General features: G+C 39.8%; 1 protein-coding gene across 1 annotated transcript in view; it reads left to right on the top strand.

The window, feature by feature from the left end:
• Positions 1–15,645, top strand: part of syt7b (synaptotagmin VIIb) — a gene marked incomplete at both ends in the record, with an annotated part of 89,504 nt that overhangs the window by 28,988 nt on the left and 44,871 nt on the right. Inside the window, 2 exons of the mRNA XM_079463306.1 lie at positions 7,566–7,669; positions 15,391–15,482. Coding sequence (XP_079319432.1) covers positions 7,566–7,669; positions 15,391–15,482 — 196 coding nt within the window. The remainder of the gene's footprint in view (positions 1–7,565; positions 7,670–15,390; positions 15,483–15,645) is intronic.

Here is a 15,645-nt window from a genome sequence, read left to right as displayed (position 1 = left end):
TACATTTTTATACTTAGAAAGATGGATATAGAATGCACTGCTTGCTCACTTTGCTCAAAAGCATGATGCATGGTAGTCTACATGTCAAAATAATAAGGAACTATGCTTCTAACCACAGCTCTAAACCGTTGTTCCAACCATGCAACTTTGCGGTGCTTCTTGCGATTGATCATCGGAACGATGGTTTCGGGATACAATTGAATCCTTGAACTATGCTGAAACGACAGAACATGCGACCATAGCTGGAGAACTATGCTTTTGGGAAACGCACCGCAGGTTGTGTCTGATCAGCTCACTTTGTCTGAATAAACAGCAGCTGTGAAGCACAGACAGTCACGGGTGGATGAATGAGGCAGTCAAGCGAATCTCCTGCTAGACGAGCAAGATTTGTAACATGCCATTTGGAGACATTGTTATGATTTAACGGCAGAAGTAACAAATATTGCTAAATTATCTATTCTGAAGTATGAAAATATTATTTTTGGTAGCGCGTGGTGTATGGGTTCAAATCAGATCTAATAAGATGTGTTTTATGCAATGGGTGGAACACAACAGCGTACACATACTGTATATAATAAAATAATAAATAAATAAAAGTGAGTTAAAAAAGGAAAGGGGCTAAGTAGCTTTATATTAAATAAGTATATGTTAGATGACTACCTATGGTCATGAGATTTGGGTCATGATCGAAAGGACAAGATCCCCGATACAGGTGGCCGAAATGAGCTTCCTCCGCAGGGTGGCTGGGCGATCCCGGGAGGAGCTCGGAGTAGAGCCGCTGCTCCTCCACATCGAGAGGGCTCAGCTGAGGTGGCTTGGGCATCTGTTACGGATGCCTACTGGACGCCTTCCCCGGAAGGTGCTCCGGGCCCGTCCGACCGGGAGGAGACCCCGGGGAAGACCTAGGACACGCTGGAGGGAGTATGTCTCCCGGCTGGCCTGGGAACGCCTCGGTGTCCCCCCGTAAGAGCTAGAGGAAGTGTCTAGGGTGAGGGATGTCTGGGCATCTCTGCTTAGACTGCTGCCCCCGCGACCCGACCCCGGATAAGCGGAAGAAAATGAATGAATGAATGTTAGTATAAAAACGTTTATTTTTCATGAATAAACCTTTTTCTTGTTTTACGTCGTCTAACATAATTTTATGAATAGGGTTAGGGTTGACTTTAAATCTGACCAGACAATAACACATCAAGTGAAGGTAGGTTTAAATTGATGTAGTTCTAGAAATAAATGTAGTTCATCTTGGGATTTTCACTACTTTGGGTTATTGTGACAACCCAGTTAGAATATTAGATATTCTCTATGAACGAAGTCATATAAATGATGAAAGAAATGTTGTGTATGAACGTGTGCATTTGCTTTTGAAATGTTTAGCCGTGTCTGACTGTACTTGTCATGTCTAGCACCAATCTAGCCTCGTTGAAGGTCTTGTATTTGGTCGATGGTCTCACGGCAGCTAACCTCTATATTGTATCTACAGTCACGGCAATAGAACATATAGCTGCTGGTCATCTTTGGAGGGCTGAATTACGATACATTTCAAGACCTGCATATTGAAGGGTTTTATTCTTTAAACTGTTAAGCATCCTTCATCCTCTCAGATATGTGGTCAAGACCTCTCCGACAGAGATCTGCACCAGCATTATATTAAAATCCGGCCTAAGATATAATTATATTGATATCTGTTGCCATGGTTACAGGTTTTACTCAAGGCTATTGCAAGTGAGACCAGTTAGTCTTAAAATAATCCCATATAAATAGATTGATAGATATCCACCACACCTTGATCAAACGCAATTTTTACTTTCTCATCAGAACAGCAAAATCCACTGTGAAAATCTTTCATTTGTCCCCTTAAAAAAGATGTGAAAGCTAAAACAAAAACCACGTGGCTCATGGATGACAAGCAGACCATTTCGATGCATATCTGTTCATAAAAAAAACATGACGCCATCCACTCATATGAGCAGCCAAGTACGTTCTCGAATACGGATTGAACGTACAGCAGCTGAATGAGATGAGCAAAGAATGGACTGTTGAAATCCCAGCTGGACATTTGGCTTTTAAAATAGATTATGTAGTTTAGTGTAATACGATCATCTTTCGCTGGAAAGCCGTACCGTCCGGCCGTTGTCCGGCATCATAACTCGATATTACATAATCTCTGATTGGCTCATCCTGATTGCATTTATTGGCTCAGACGTTTCTCACGGAGCGGGGCCTTGCGAAGCATGTGGCAAATTACATCCATTTCATCACCGCAGAGTGCGTTTCAGATTGCTAGCCAGGTTGTTATTATAAAGGCAACGTGTTCCAGATGACCTGTCAGGACAAATAAAGGTTGAATAAATAAAATCGCAAAAATAGCAGGCTGCTGTACACTTTGTCCCCGTCAAATATGAAGGGAAAAACATTCGGTCACCAAGGAAAAATGCCGTTCCTCATATAGACGCCGGCGACAGACTGCAGGATCTTGGGGGACGGAGCCGGGTGAGCTTAAATAAGCCTCTCGACGTGCTGTGCAGACATGAAAGTGAAACTGCACCAAACTCTGTCGGCCTGTCTTGAAAGTAGGTTGCTGGGGATCCAGATTGTCTCCTGCTGCTTTGGCGGTACCGCCGGCCCGGTGTCAGGCGTCCCGTTCTGAACCAGCTTGTTTCTCCTGTGCTGATTCTGCAATCTTTCTCTTAATCTTCAGCAGACACTTAAAGATCCGTTCCCTCTGGCTTTATCCCATTTTATCCTCTCTTGTTCTTCAGATAACAGAGGATCTCTCTCTTTACTTGGTGTGAGGGACATTCACTTCAGTTGTTTTTGAGCCATGAATAATTGATGGACTTGAAACTGGTGCACTACGCACTGTCACAAATCCTTTTTCATATTTTCATCTTGTTTTCAAGCACACATTTCTTAAAATTCCTAAATCAATACACATTTACTTGAGAAGCAACGTGGCCTAGCAAAGTCAATGTAAAAAATGAAAAATGTAAACAAATTAACTTGTTTTTTTAATATGAGTTTATGACCTAAAACATAGAAGTCATTTTTTTAATACACTATACTTATTCATTTTTTTCCTCTTGTAAGCGTTAACTTACTTAAAAGTTATTTTTAGTAGTAAGTGTATCTTGATTTTATATTTTATAATATAATTGCAGTATTTGTCCACAACCATTGTAGACAAATGGTGATTATGATGAAAATAGATATAACATAACATATTTTTAAGCTAAAGCATAATTCCCAAAGTTCCATTTGTGTCATTTGTATTATAGATTTGATGATATTATTTTACAGTATGGAAAAATATTAAACAAAGAGGCCCTAAACACGATTCCACTTTATTTGAAGGCTGGGTGGATCATGCTATTTTATTTTTAATAATATGATACTATGATAATAATAATAATATGCTATGATGAGGTTTTTTATGATGAAATGAAGCAAAGCAGAAGAAAACAATATAACGATAAATGATGTGATATCAAGTCCTAAGCTATTTGCACATATGTCCTTTAGGAGGAACAGTAATAGCTGTCTGCAAAATGGAGGAAAGCATTATTCGAAATAGCTCACAATCTTTATCTTCAGACCGACTGTTTGTGTAACAATAGAAAGAAGCATCCTTTTAATGACCTGTCTGCGGCAGTGATCAGAGATATTCAATGGGAGGTCTCGAACGCAAACATCTATGTGATTGTTTTTTTTAATGAGGGGACGTGAATAAGACTATTTGCGCTATGAGCTTGGGTTGTACGCTTGGGGATATTCCAAATACGCTGATGTTTATAAGCAGATGCCATTCGTTTCTGGGAGATGAAGATAATCAGTTTTCTTATTTATCCGTATTTTAATCGTTTTTGTAGCTTTGGGGAATGAATTGCACCATGTATTTCTTTCTTTGGTGTTAAAAGAAACAGCAATAGTCTATTTTAAATGCAGACCATTTGTTAAATCTTTAAGATGTTTTCATACTGGTTAAACAGGGATTCGTAACAATGTCATGAGGTGGCTAATACGTATGATAATTTAGTATAAACTCGTACGATGTGAATTGTACAAAATTGTGTCATTGTTATCAAAAAACAGTAATCGTTTCTTCACTGGTGAAAAAGTAGATCACACAAAAACGCAAGTTTTTACAATATGATTTGCATTCACGCCAGTGATGTAAGGTTTAGGGGCGGGGCTTCACTGGTGCTTTTTTCCAGTAATCGTACGTTTTTGTACAATTCAAAATCTACATATTTATTCGATCTACGAATTCCCCTGAGATCAGGTTGTTCAGGTTTTAGAATTGCGCAAGGCATTATTATTTGAGTTCGTTGTATTAATAGTTTATTGAATACAATTAGCATACAATAAAATAATATTCAACATAAATTCAATAAAATATAAATATATAATATTAGACACTAACCAAATACAGACCGTAAGTTAACTGCAGTCACATCGTGTGCATCCGATGAATCGGTCTATACTGTATGTACAACATAATAATGAGGCATTTTTTGTACACAGTCCAAGATGCTCTTAAAATCCCCCTTCTGTACTGTACTGTTAAACCAGATCCCATGCGAGTGAAAGATCGACTCGTAAGCCTTCGCTACCGATCTGACCCAGAAATAATCTTGTCAGTTATTTGCCACAACCTTGTCAGAATCTTTCTCTGCGCCGGTTGAAAAATGTCCGGTGAGACGTGGCACGGTCCCATTTGTCACTCAGTGCCGTGACCTAAAACGCGCCGGACCGCATGGCTTGTATTATCCGGGCCAGTGTCTCTTACCAGACTGTACCAAGAGTATTTTGCGAATGTTATGTACAGGTGAGAGTAAGCATTTTCCACTGTTTCTGTGCGTGGTTTGTGTGCTTTTTTCTGACATTGGCTACTGTAAGTGCTCCATCAAATACATGGCGCCAAGTCCCAGACAAATGAGTAAAGCGATTGAATTACAGCCAAATGTAAGTTCCCGGTGAAGAGTCACGCACAGGTTATGGATTTATATCTTTGCAGTTATCAATAACACAAACACAGAGTAAGAGAGCCGACTGAGAGTTTATCACTGGACTTTGTGAAGTTCTCTAAAATTTGTTATCGCGATTAATTCTAAAGAGAGGTCTGGAGAAAATAATATATAAGGATGAGTGTGCGCAGTATATATAATGATATTAGATTGGCACCAATACCAAACTTTATCTGCCGATACTGATTTAAATAACTGGGGTCCGATAGCCCATAGTGTAAAACATCATTTTTATCCACCGATACTGAATACTGGTCGATATTTCGGTGCATGTCTGTATGACACGGTAATTTTTCAGGAGACTTAAACCTAAAAGTGATGTTAATGTGTTACATAACCATGTAGTTGTATAATATATGTTTTATGGAACTTAATGGATGCCATCTGATGATTATCGGTACAAAAATATTGGGCTTAAAGTGATCGTTCAACCAAAAACGAAAATTCTGTCATTTACTCACCCTGGTGTCATTTCAAACCTGGATGACTTTCTTTCTTCTCCAGAACATAAAATAATTCAATTATCTTCTTTTGTGTTCGACAGAAGAAAGAGTCATAGACTTTGAGGTTGAACAAATGATGACTGCATTTTTATTATTACGTTAATCTCTTTAACATGATGTAATCTGAGGTAAAAACATTAAGACTTTAAGATTATGAATTAAATTATATAGTCTATACCGCTTTATATATTCCGAACAGAATGACATGGCACACGATGACATGTCAAAGCTAAACCACTGCCATTAAAGTCAATGCTGAAGACCCCGAGCAGAGATTGAATTACAGTCAGATGTAAGTGACTAGTGATGGTTGAAGCGATTAACCGAGATGTTCTGGACACGTTGGGAGAAGCGTGCTTGTGCAGACGACCTAGGTTTGAGTCGGTTCCATGTCAATTTCCGGTCCTATTTCCAAATCGTCTCCGCATTGTTTATGCATTTTCTCTCTCAGTAAAGGCCAGACATAATGAATACATTTGCTAACAGTGCAGTCAATAGGAAGCAATTGGAAATATGGCCCCACCGAGACACTTTAGACCAAAACGGGCTTATTGTCCATTACGGTACAATGAGCATTCCCAACAGTCAAGTGAATTCAAGTGAATGCAAACATTTACAGACCTTCATTGTGTGTCCGCTTTTGTAAAAGAGTGTATTTATTATGCATCTTTCTGAGTTTTGTTTTTCAGATTTTCTATTACTGTAGCTAGGTAACGGCTCTTGAGGAGAAGGCACGGGGTTGAATGTTTTATTTATGTTTTTCTCATTTTGCTCCCAAACCATAAGGCCTTAAACATTGTTTCCACAAGCATGCGAGCACAGATGTTAACTCTCGGCCGATGCACTGCAAGCATGAATATCATTGAACATAGACGTGGGCAGATATCACCTTGCCGTGTCGGTAACACACCGCAGTCCTCAAGGGGGCGACGGAGTCATCACGCATTTCAATACACTGTCGCCGACTTACTGCAAAGGATGCATCTAATGTTAACTGCATACATTTCTGTCAGCACCAGTGACAAATGCATTTTGAGAACCATTGAATACCAGTTTTGACTCGTCCTGGAGTTAAATGTCAGCACAGCCCACAGCGTGTAGGATTTTGGTGTAGTATGCATGATGCTCAACAAAATAAAAAAAAGTTTTTAGATAGAAATGATCAAATTGTGCCAAATGTTCGCAATATGCATACCACAATTAAAGATAACGTTTATACCAATTTTGAAGAGTAAATTAATATTTCTCAAGACTTTTAATATTGATAATAAAACTGGAGAGGTTTCTTATAAAAATGTTATATACAGAGCACAAATTCACTGCATTTTCTCGTCCTCTTTTTATTGACAGAATACATTGGCCCCTGATAAAATAGCTTTTAACGGCCGATACCGATTGTTGGCTGAAATATCGGTGCATCTCTACTTATATTGCATGGCCGAATGCAATATTAGTAGTGTTGGCATTGACATTGACAAAGCACAGTTTCTATAAGCTACGTGCATTAAATAAAAAATATAGCAATTCACATAACCTTATCTCACGCACACACATCTCATTTCTCTCCTCGCTGTAATTTCCCTCATTTAATATATTTCTAGGAGACATTATTATAAAATCATTTATCCTCTTTCCTTCCGCCACACCACTGACTGAACCTTTTTCTTTTTTCCACAATATATATCATTCCCTCTCTTCCTTTTCTGATTACTGTCAAAAGTTGTCTCGCACTTTTTTGATGTAAAATATTAAACTTTTCAGCTGTGCTTTCTTAAACCTTTAAAACACCCCAGATCTCTTTTGAGGGCTTTCATTGTCCTGGTCTTCGGAACCACATGGCTTAACCACCCGTCTCGATCTCTTCATGACATTATAAATACAATTTAGCTGAACTGAATTTAAGACTTCAAAAGTGTTGAATATTGTGCCTTTATTACGCAGACACGATTAGATCATTATCGTGGCTTTGCACGGTCTGTTTCATTTCTATTTCCTGTGATCCAGTATAAATGCGTTTTAAGCACTTCTCTCTCCGCAGGTTCTTTGTCTCTGAGCGTGTTCCTGGTGTCGGTGGGTTTAACCGTGTGTGTCGTATGGCTGGTGGCGCTGTGCGGGGTCTGCGGATGGTGCCAACGCAAACTGGTGAGTGATGTCACTTCCCGACAATCTACAGGGATGCAAAGTTTAAGCTACAGTTATGTTCACACTCCCTAAAACAGATGTGATGATGGATTTTCACATCTGTTCGTTTATGAGAATAAAGAAATATGCTTTGTGCTTTTCTGTTGTTGATCCACTATTTGGCTATCATGCTCTTAGGGCAATCTCTAAAATGAATGCATAAACATAGATGCACTCGTTTCCCTACCTAGTGAGCTCCCTATGTAGACAGCAATCTAGACAGCCTGCTCCCGATGTGGAGGCTGTTCTGAAAGATAATAAAACATTCTGCCTCCTGAGATGCCACATTTTGCCAAATTCAAAGGTAGCGTTGCATTTTCTCTGCCAAGACGGCAATCCCAGAATGCACTGTGACGAGCTCAGTGAGAAAATAAATGCCGGTAAACAAGGCAAGAGGAAATAATTCATTCATTTCATTGCATATTGAAAAGTATCAGCAGTAGCCAGTGTTTGTGTGTTTGCAATGTTTGTTTTTTGTGTATTATTGAAAAAATGCGAAGTGCTGTTTTTGAGGGATGTTGAGGCCTGTTCACACCAAGAACACTAACTATAAAAGTACCCATAACGATAACTATAATAGCGTCCATGTCAACGGACAATAATATTTAGTTTATTCTAAGCTCACACGCTGCAGTTTCATATTTTAATAGCGCTGGCCCTTTAAATTGAAATGGATTTTTATTGGCTGTTAATATTTAAGCATTTATCACCTGTAAATACTAAAATGATCCCAAGAATATTTTTATCTGTATCATAATGTTTTGCTATGGACTCTTAAATGTAAAACGTTTTTGAAAACTTTATTGAAACTTTTTGTAGCTTTATAGTAAGCGTTTTTGGTGTGAACGGACCTTTAGGGACTTAAATCGATAATCATTGGGAGATAAAAAGCACGAGGGGCGCTCATGTTTACATCAGATTTAACGCGATGATGTCATTCCACAACCGTAAATCCTAAACCTAATTCTCTCTAATTCTCAATTCAACAAAAGGTGTTCGAATGAGTCTGAACCTCGAGTAGAGGAAGTGCATGAAAAACATGAAAACGTGATCACAGAGCAACTCTGTGATTAATTACAAGCTAATAAAAAACCAGAATGAATCACCTATGCTGACATTAATTGAATTACCCTCTTACCAAAATAAAAACCAATCACCCATTATTCACAATAATTCGCTTAAACGCAGTTAATGTGTCACCCGCTATTCACCGCGCAAAAACGATTTGACTGATTCATTGCAACAGAACGGTTTGGTAACGCGATTCCAACCTTTCCCTTATCAGCCGAGGAGGAGTGATGAGGTTTGGATATGGTCGGCACGGGCTAGAAGGCGGAAATAAGACGCAGGAAATGAGAGGAAGAGTGCAAGAGAGACGGCCAGACTGCAGGGTGGCTAAAAGAGATTTCAGGCTTTAATTACACTCAGTAATGGCTTCCCACCACGTGCACACCCTGCAGGCACCTACTGACTTACTCTTATTACAATGAGGGATTACAAACTTTCATCTCATTTTATGACGCTTATTTGATATCTTCCTTCGACGAAAATATCCTTGAGAAAACCTAACAAATGGAGATATTACTTGGGTTCAAGCCCTTTCCAAATCAGTTTTTATTCTGCTCCGAGTCTGTTTGACGTTAAATTTGGTTTGTTTGGTGTGTTACTTTGGACCAGAAGGACACATTTTCAAAGTTAAGGTAGCGATGCTTTCTATTTATAGCATCTTGGGCCACCTTGCTACAGTGTTAAACAGCCGCCACTAGGACTCGCTGCGGTGGCCACGATGATGACGCAAATGTTCAGCATTTCTATGCCAAACACCGCAGTGTTATAAAAGATCACCCTGAATGGGGGGTGATGGGGAATTAAATTTCGCTTTGGACAAAGCGAGCGAACCAAGAATTGTTCACTTCCAGAATAAACTCGGTCGTACTGAAGTTCACATGAAGAACACCCTGTGTCAATTCTGGCATAAACGAATCCTCTGGAGTCACAAGATTAAAATAACTACTAATATTACTAACTCAAATTAGTGACACAATGATGTTAATGTGATTTGACCAAAATGAGATATGAGAGCTATGTTCCTCTCATAACTCAATCCTGTGGCCCACAAGTCCTTCTTCTTTCATTTTTGAATCCAACAACTCCAGTCACTGCCTTGAAGTGATACTTCACCCAAAAAAGACTCAAAAGCAAAAGTGTTTCACTGGAGAAAGAAAGCCAGTCATTTTGGGTCGCTGTCCCCGTAATCTTTACACTGAAAGCTCAAGTCATGGTCTGTCTTTTGATGGACAAAAGAACAACAGATTCTTTAATATGTGAATAATCTGGAATATGTTATGTAAGGCTGCACAGCGAGAGCCTCCCTGGCCTTTATGTTTCTCATACCTCATACTGCCAAGCCGCAGGGCTCACTAATGATTCATATGTTTTTACCCACAACACCCCACTCTCCTCGCCGACTCACTGCATGCATTCTCCTTCTCCTCCCAAAGATATCTGACAGTTTTCTGGGTGCTTTCAGGTCAAGACCACAGAACTTCAGACTCTCTTAACAGGAGGGCATGTGTTCTATAAAAGAACTCTTTATTGAAAGACGGATATGTCTGTCTGTCTACCTACTGTCTGTCTGTATTGAGAGCTATCAGTCTATCTGTCTATCTACCTACTGTGTCTGTCTGTCTACCGGGTCTGTCTGTGTCAATCTATCTAATCTTTCTTCCTACCTGTCTGTTTACATTCGGTCTGTCTAATCTATCTGTCTGCCTGTTTATCTATCTACTGTGTCTGCCTGTCTGTCTAATATATCTGTCTGTCTGCCTGTTTATCCATCTACTGTGTCTGCCTGTCTGTCTATCTAATCTATCTGCCTGTCTGTCTGTCTGTTTGTCTGTCTATCTAATCTATCTTTATGTCTGTCTGTCTGTTTATCCATCTACTGTGTCTGCCTGTCTGTCTATCTAATCTATCTGCCTGCCTGTCTGTCTGTCTGTCTGTCTGTTTGTCTGTCTGTCTGTCTATCTAATCTATCTTTCTGTCTGTCTGTCTGTCTATCTATCTGTTGTGTCTGTCTATCTAATCTGTCCTTCTGTCTATCCTGTCTGCCTGTCTGTCTAATCTATCTATCTGCCTGTCTATCTATCTACTGTGTATGCCCGTCTGTCTGTCTAATCTATCTGTCTGCCTGTTTATCTATCTACTGTGTCTGCCTGTCTGTCTAATATATCTGTCTGTCTGCCTGTTTATCCATCTACTGTGTCTGCCTGTCTGTCTATCTAATCTATCTGCCTGTCTGTCTGTCTGTTTGTCTGTCTATCTATCTAATCTATCTTTATGTCTGTCTGTCTGTCTGTCTGTCTATCTATCTGTTGTGTCTGTCTATCTAATCTGTCCTTCTGTCTATCCTGTCTGCCTGTTTATCCATCTACTGTGTCTGCCTGTCTGTCTATCTAATCTATCTGCCTGCCTGTCTGTCTGTCTGTCTGTCTGTCTGTCTGTTTGTCTGTCTGTCTATCTAATCTATCTTTCTGTCTGTCTGTCTGTCTGTCTGTCTGTCTGTCTGTCTGTCTATCTATCTGTTGTGTCTGTCTATCTAATCTGTCCTTCTGTCTATCCTGTCTGCCTGTCTGTCTAATCTATCTGCCTGTCTATCTATCTACTGTGTATGCCCGTCTGTCTGTCTAATCTATCTGTCTGCCTGTTTATCTATCTACTGTGTCTGCCTGTCTGTCTAATATATCTGTCTGTCTGCCTGTTTATCCATCTACTGTGTCTGCCTGTCTGTCTATCTAATCTATCTGCCTGTCTGTCTGTCTGTTTGTCTGTCTATCTAATCTATCTTTTTGTCTGTCTGTCTGTCTGTCTGTCTGTCTGTCTGTCTATCTATCTGTTGTGTCTGTCTATCTAATCTGTCCTTCTGTCTATCATGTCTGCCTGTTTATCCATCTACTGTGTCTGCCTGTCTGTCTATCTAATCTATCTGCCTGCCTGTCTGTCTGTCTGTCTGTCTGTTTGTCTGTCTATCTAATCTATCTTTCTGTCTGTCTGTCTGTCTGTCTGTCTGTCTGTCTGTCTGTCTGTCTGTCTGTCTGTCTATCTATCTGTTGTGTCTGTCTATCTAATCTGTCCTTCTGTCTATCCTGTCTGCCTGTCTGTCTAATCTATCTGCCTGTCTATCTATCTACTGTGTATGCCCGTCTGTCTGTCTAATCTATCTGTCTGCCTGTTTATCTATCTACTGTGTCTGCCTGTCTGTCTATCTAATATATCTGTCTGTCTGCCTGTCTGTCTGTCTAATCTATCTGTCTGCCTGTTTATCTATCTACTGTGTCTGCCTGTCTGTCTAATCTATCTGCCTGTCTGTTTATCTATCTACTGTGTCTGCCTGTCTGTCTAATATATCTGCCTGTCTATGCATCTACTGTGTCTGTCTGTCTAATATATATGTCTTCCTATCTATCTGTTGTATTTGTCTATCTAATCTGTTTTTCTAATCTGTCTGTCTATCTATTTAATCTATCTGTTTGTCTGCCTGTCTATCTATCTCTACACTGTCAACTCTGTCTGTCTGTCTATTCATCTGGCTGACTGTTTTTGGTCTATTTACTGTGTGTGTGTGTAAATAAAATAAATAAATCTTTCTGTATGTCTGTCTGTCTGTCTATCCGTCTATCTGCTTCTTTTTCCTTCTCTTCTCCCTTATCAAGCAAGCATACTTGTATTCTGCTCATATTTCTATCTAAACATTTTTAGGGCAATCTTTTGTGCGAAAGAGTGCCCAGCATGTTCCTAACATGTGACAGACAGTGTGAGGACAGAGCATACTCTGTTGTGAGACTACCACCAAGAAACCACCTGTGCACCCCACCCCCCCGCCCTTTCTCTCTTTCTCTGATGTAATAATTCCCCTGAATCCCCCTCACTATTCCATCTTTCTTTGTTATTGTTCATTCTGTTTGAAGGCCCACCTCTATCCCTCCGCTTTCTCTCTTCTGCCGTTCTGTATATCTCTACCTGCACTACTCACTCTCTTTCTGTGTCACTTTGCCTTTGATTTCTGCCTCCCTGCTCTCTCTTTCCCTCGCTGTCTTCCCATGTCTCTCTACTGAAGATTTTATGATAGTCTTTAATCATAGATAAGATGTGCTCAATAGCGCACTGCATGCCTGTCAGAGATCTACTCCGATGCAGCTGCAGGACAGAATCACTGTGAATCTGTGTTTTCATTGTGCAGTTATTTTTTGCCATCAAAACAGAAACTGGCCATATATTAAGATATAAATACTTTTCGCAGATAGTAAAATCCAAATTGACCCAAATGTATTTTTCCCTAATGCAACGTCTTAATTTATATAGTATATAATGATGTAGTTGGCGTATGTCATGACATATCGCGTATGACATATCGCTTATTGCTCCCCGGACTCTTTGTAAATCGCTTTGGATAAAAGCGTCTGCTAATGACTAAATGTAAATGTATGTTACTCTCAATAAAAAATATTTGGGAATAACAAAATGTTAACCTGTCTTTACAAAACATTTCTGAATAACATCACAAATGCCTCACAAATTCATACCTGGGCACCGCCTGCCTTGATTTTGATATGCAAAATTACCCTTTTTTATGTATTTGTAATTGATGATAACTTCATTAAATAATAATAATAATTAATTCATTAAAGAAATCTTTCAGTGAGCAAAGCCTTCCGTAGTCTTCGAATTCTAAAAGTGAATAAACATTTAATTACGTTCAACTATTCCTTTCCTTTCCTAAACTAAACATTCGTTTAGATTTCCTCTTCCTCTGTCAAAGTTTCTTCCTTTTTCCTTTGCAAATGCACCATTGCAGTTCACATGATGTTTTAACCTGTGTACGAACACATGCGTTCCACTCTCTCCTTTGTTTCCATTCATTACGTCGGCAGAAAGATCATGGCGGCAGAGCCATCGCATGTTGGCAGGCGGCGTAATTTAAATGCTGGAAACTGGCAGGCTGCTGCTGTGCCGGGGCCAAGACGCTGCTCTTCTTCCTCTCTTTCCAATCATTTATCATCTCTTACACAACTGCTGGCGGCTGATGGCTTTCAGAGGACTTTGTAATGAATCCTCCACCTGCAGAATCACTTCGAGATGGATCGGCCAATCAAGAGATGGTGGGGAGGAGTGCTGCTTTTGACAGACAGGAAATGATGTAATTAGCCTTTATGTAATTGGTTGCATCGATCAATTGAGGTGTTTGCCAACACCGCCACGCGCATATGGTGTGTTATGGAAGCATATGAATGTTTTCTCAGTCCAGACCACATTCTTTTGACCGAACGTCTGCTGAGGCGATGTCTTTCCGTTTGAGATCATTTTTGTAAACGACAATTTTGAAGTACAGTAATTGTGTGATTTGACCGAAATAAACATCTTTTGTAAGCAAGAATGAAATTGTAGGGGCCCACGCAGTGGCTTAGAACAGCAAGGGCATTGCCACCACATGGTTTCTTGTGGTGCCATCACCCAACTCCACAGTGACTGGTCACATGACATTTACAGCTCAGGTGATTGGTTAGAAAAACAAAATTTTATAGAGGGAAGGTTCTTGCCACCAACTGAGCAGGTGCCATTGAGAAGAATGGGTTCGCGGAAAGCTCTCTCCAGGTGTTTCACACACTTTGGACATTTTTTTGTGGTGCATTTTGTTTCTCTCATTTGCAGTGTGAAACAGAGTTTCATTTTTCAGAACTTAATCAGATTCTTGCCCAGAAGTCTCCAGCATGTTTAAACGTGCCTGGGTTTGCAACCCACTAAGTTTGGAAAGTTTTTGCATCCGCTCAATAAGTAAGTTTTGGTGCATCACAGTTGTTGGGAAAAGGCGCCTACACACTAAAGTTTACTCTGAATCAGAAAATGTTGCATGCGTTTGGAATGGATGGTGCATTGAGTACATAGAGGAAGAATTCAAGTTTTTGTGAAAGTGATCTCCGTCACATGAACATTTAGGCACAATTAAGTTAAGATCAGACACGTGGACACCTTCCTCCAATGTGTGCAGCAAGATACTCTGACATCAGTATGCATTGACCAATGACAACCGTGTTCAATTGAGTTTACATTTTACATTTGGCAGACGCTTTTATCCAAAGCAACTTACATTGCATTATTCTTATAGTTATAGTATTATTACATTTTACATAGGTAACTGCTATCCCCTGGGATCGAACCCACAACTTTACCACTGAGCTACAGGAAACCTTGTTTACGAACTTACACAACGTTTCCGACTTGATTTCACAGGAATTCAGAACAATTTTACGAGGTGGCTAATTCGTATGAATTTGTACGATGTGAATCATACAAACACGTAAAATGATTAGGAAAAAAAAGCAATACTGAAGCCCCTCACCTAACCGCACTAAACGCCACTGTTTCGAAAGCAAATTGTACTAAAACATACAAATAAGATCGTACAAATCCATACGATTGGTCATCTCGTAGAATAGTTACGATTTCCCGAGAAATTGTGTTGTGCATTTCCACACCCTCCTCTTACACGCTTCCATCAAACCTTGAAACCGTCGTCGACTGCTTTGTTACCATAAAATGTAACTTTGACTTGCAGGAATTGCACATGAATTGTTGAAATACGGCACCTTATCAAATCGTATTTCTCTCTCTCTCTCTCTTTGAAGGGAAAGAGGAATAAGCCGGGGGTGGAGACAGCGGGAACTCCAGACTCCGCGTCTGTGTCGGGAAGAGGCCGAGGAGAAAATAAAGCCATCAAGTATGTGCCTCCTGCGGGGCTTAACTATTGCTGTTAATGTCTCGCTAATGAGAGCAAAACATTCATCCTAATGCCATTCAGTGTTATTGAACAGTCGCATGATATGTCTGGAATGGAAGCTTTGCAAGCTATTCGGAGATACAGATGGAAAACAATTGTTTTA

This window comes from Barbatula barbatula, assembly GCF_947034865.1.
Source record: "Barbatula barbatula genome assembly, chromosome: 1".
In the NCBI taxonomy this organism is placed as follows: domain Eukaryota; kingdom Metazoa; phylum Chordata; class Actinopteri; order Cypriniformes; family Nemacheilidae; genus Barbatula; species Barbatula barbatula.
The sequence above is the reverse complement of the archived record's forward strand: the minus strand, read 5'-3'. Positions and strand labels throughout refer to the sequence as shown.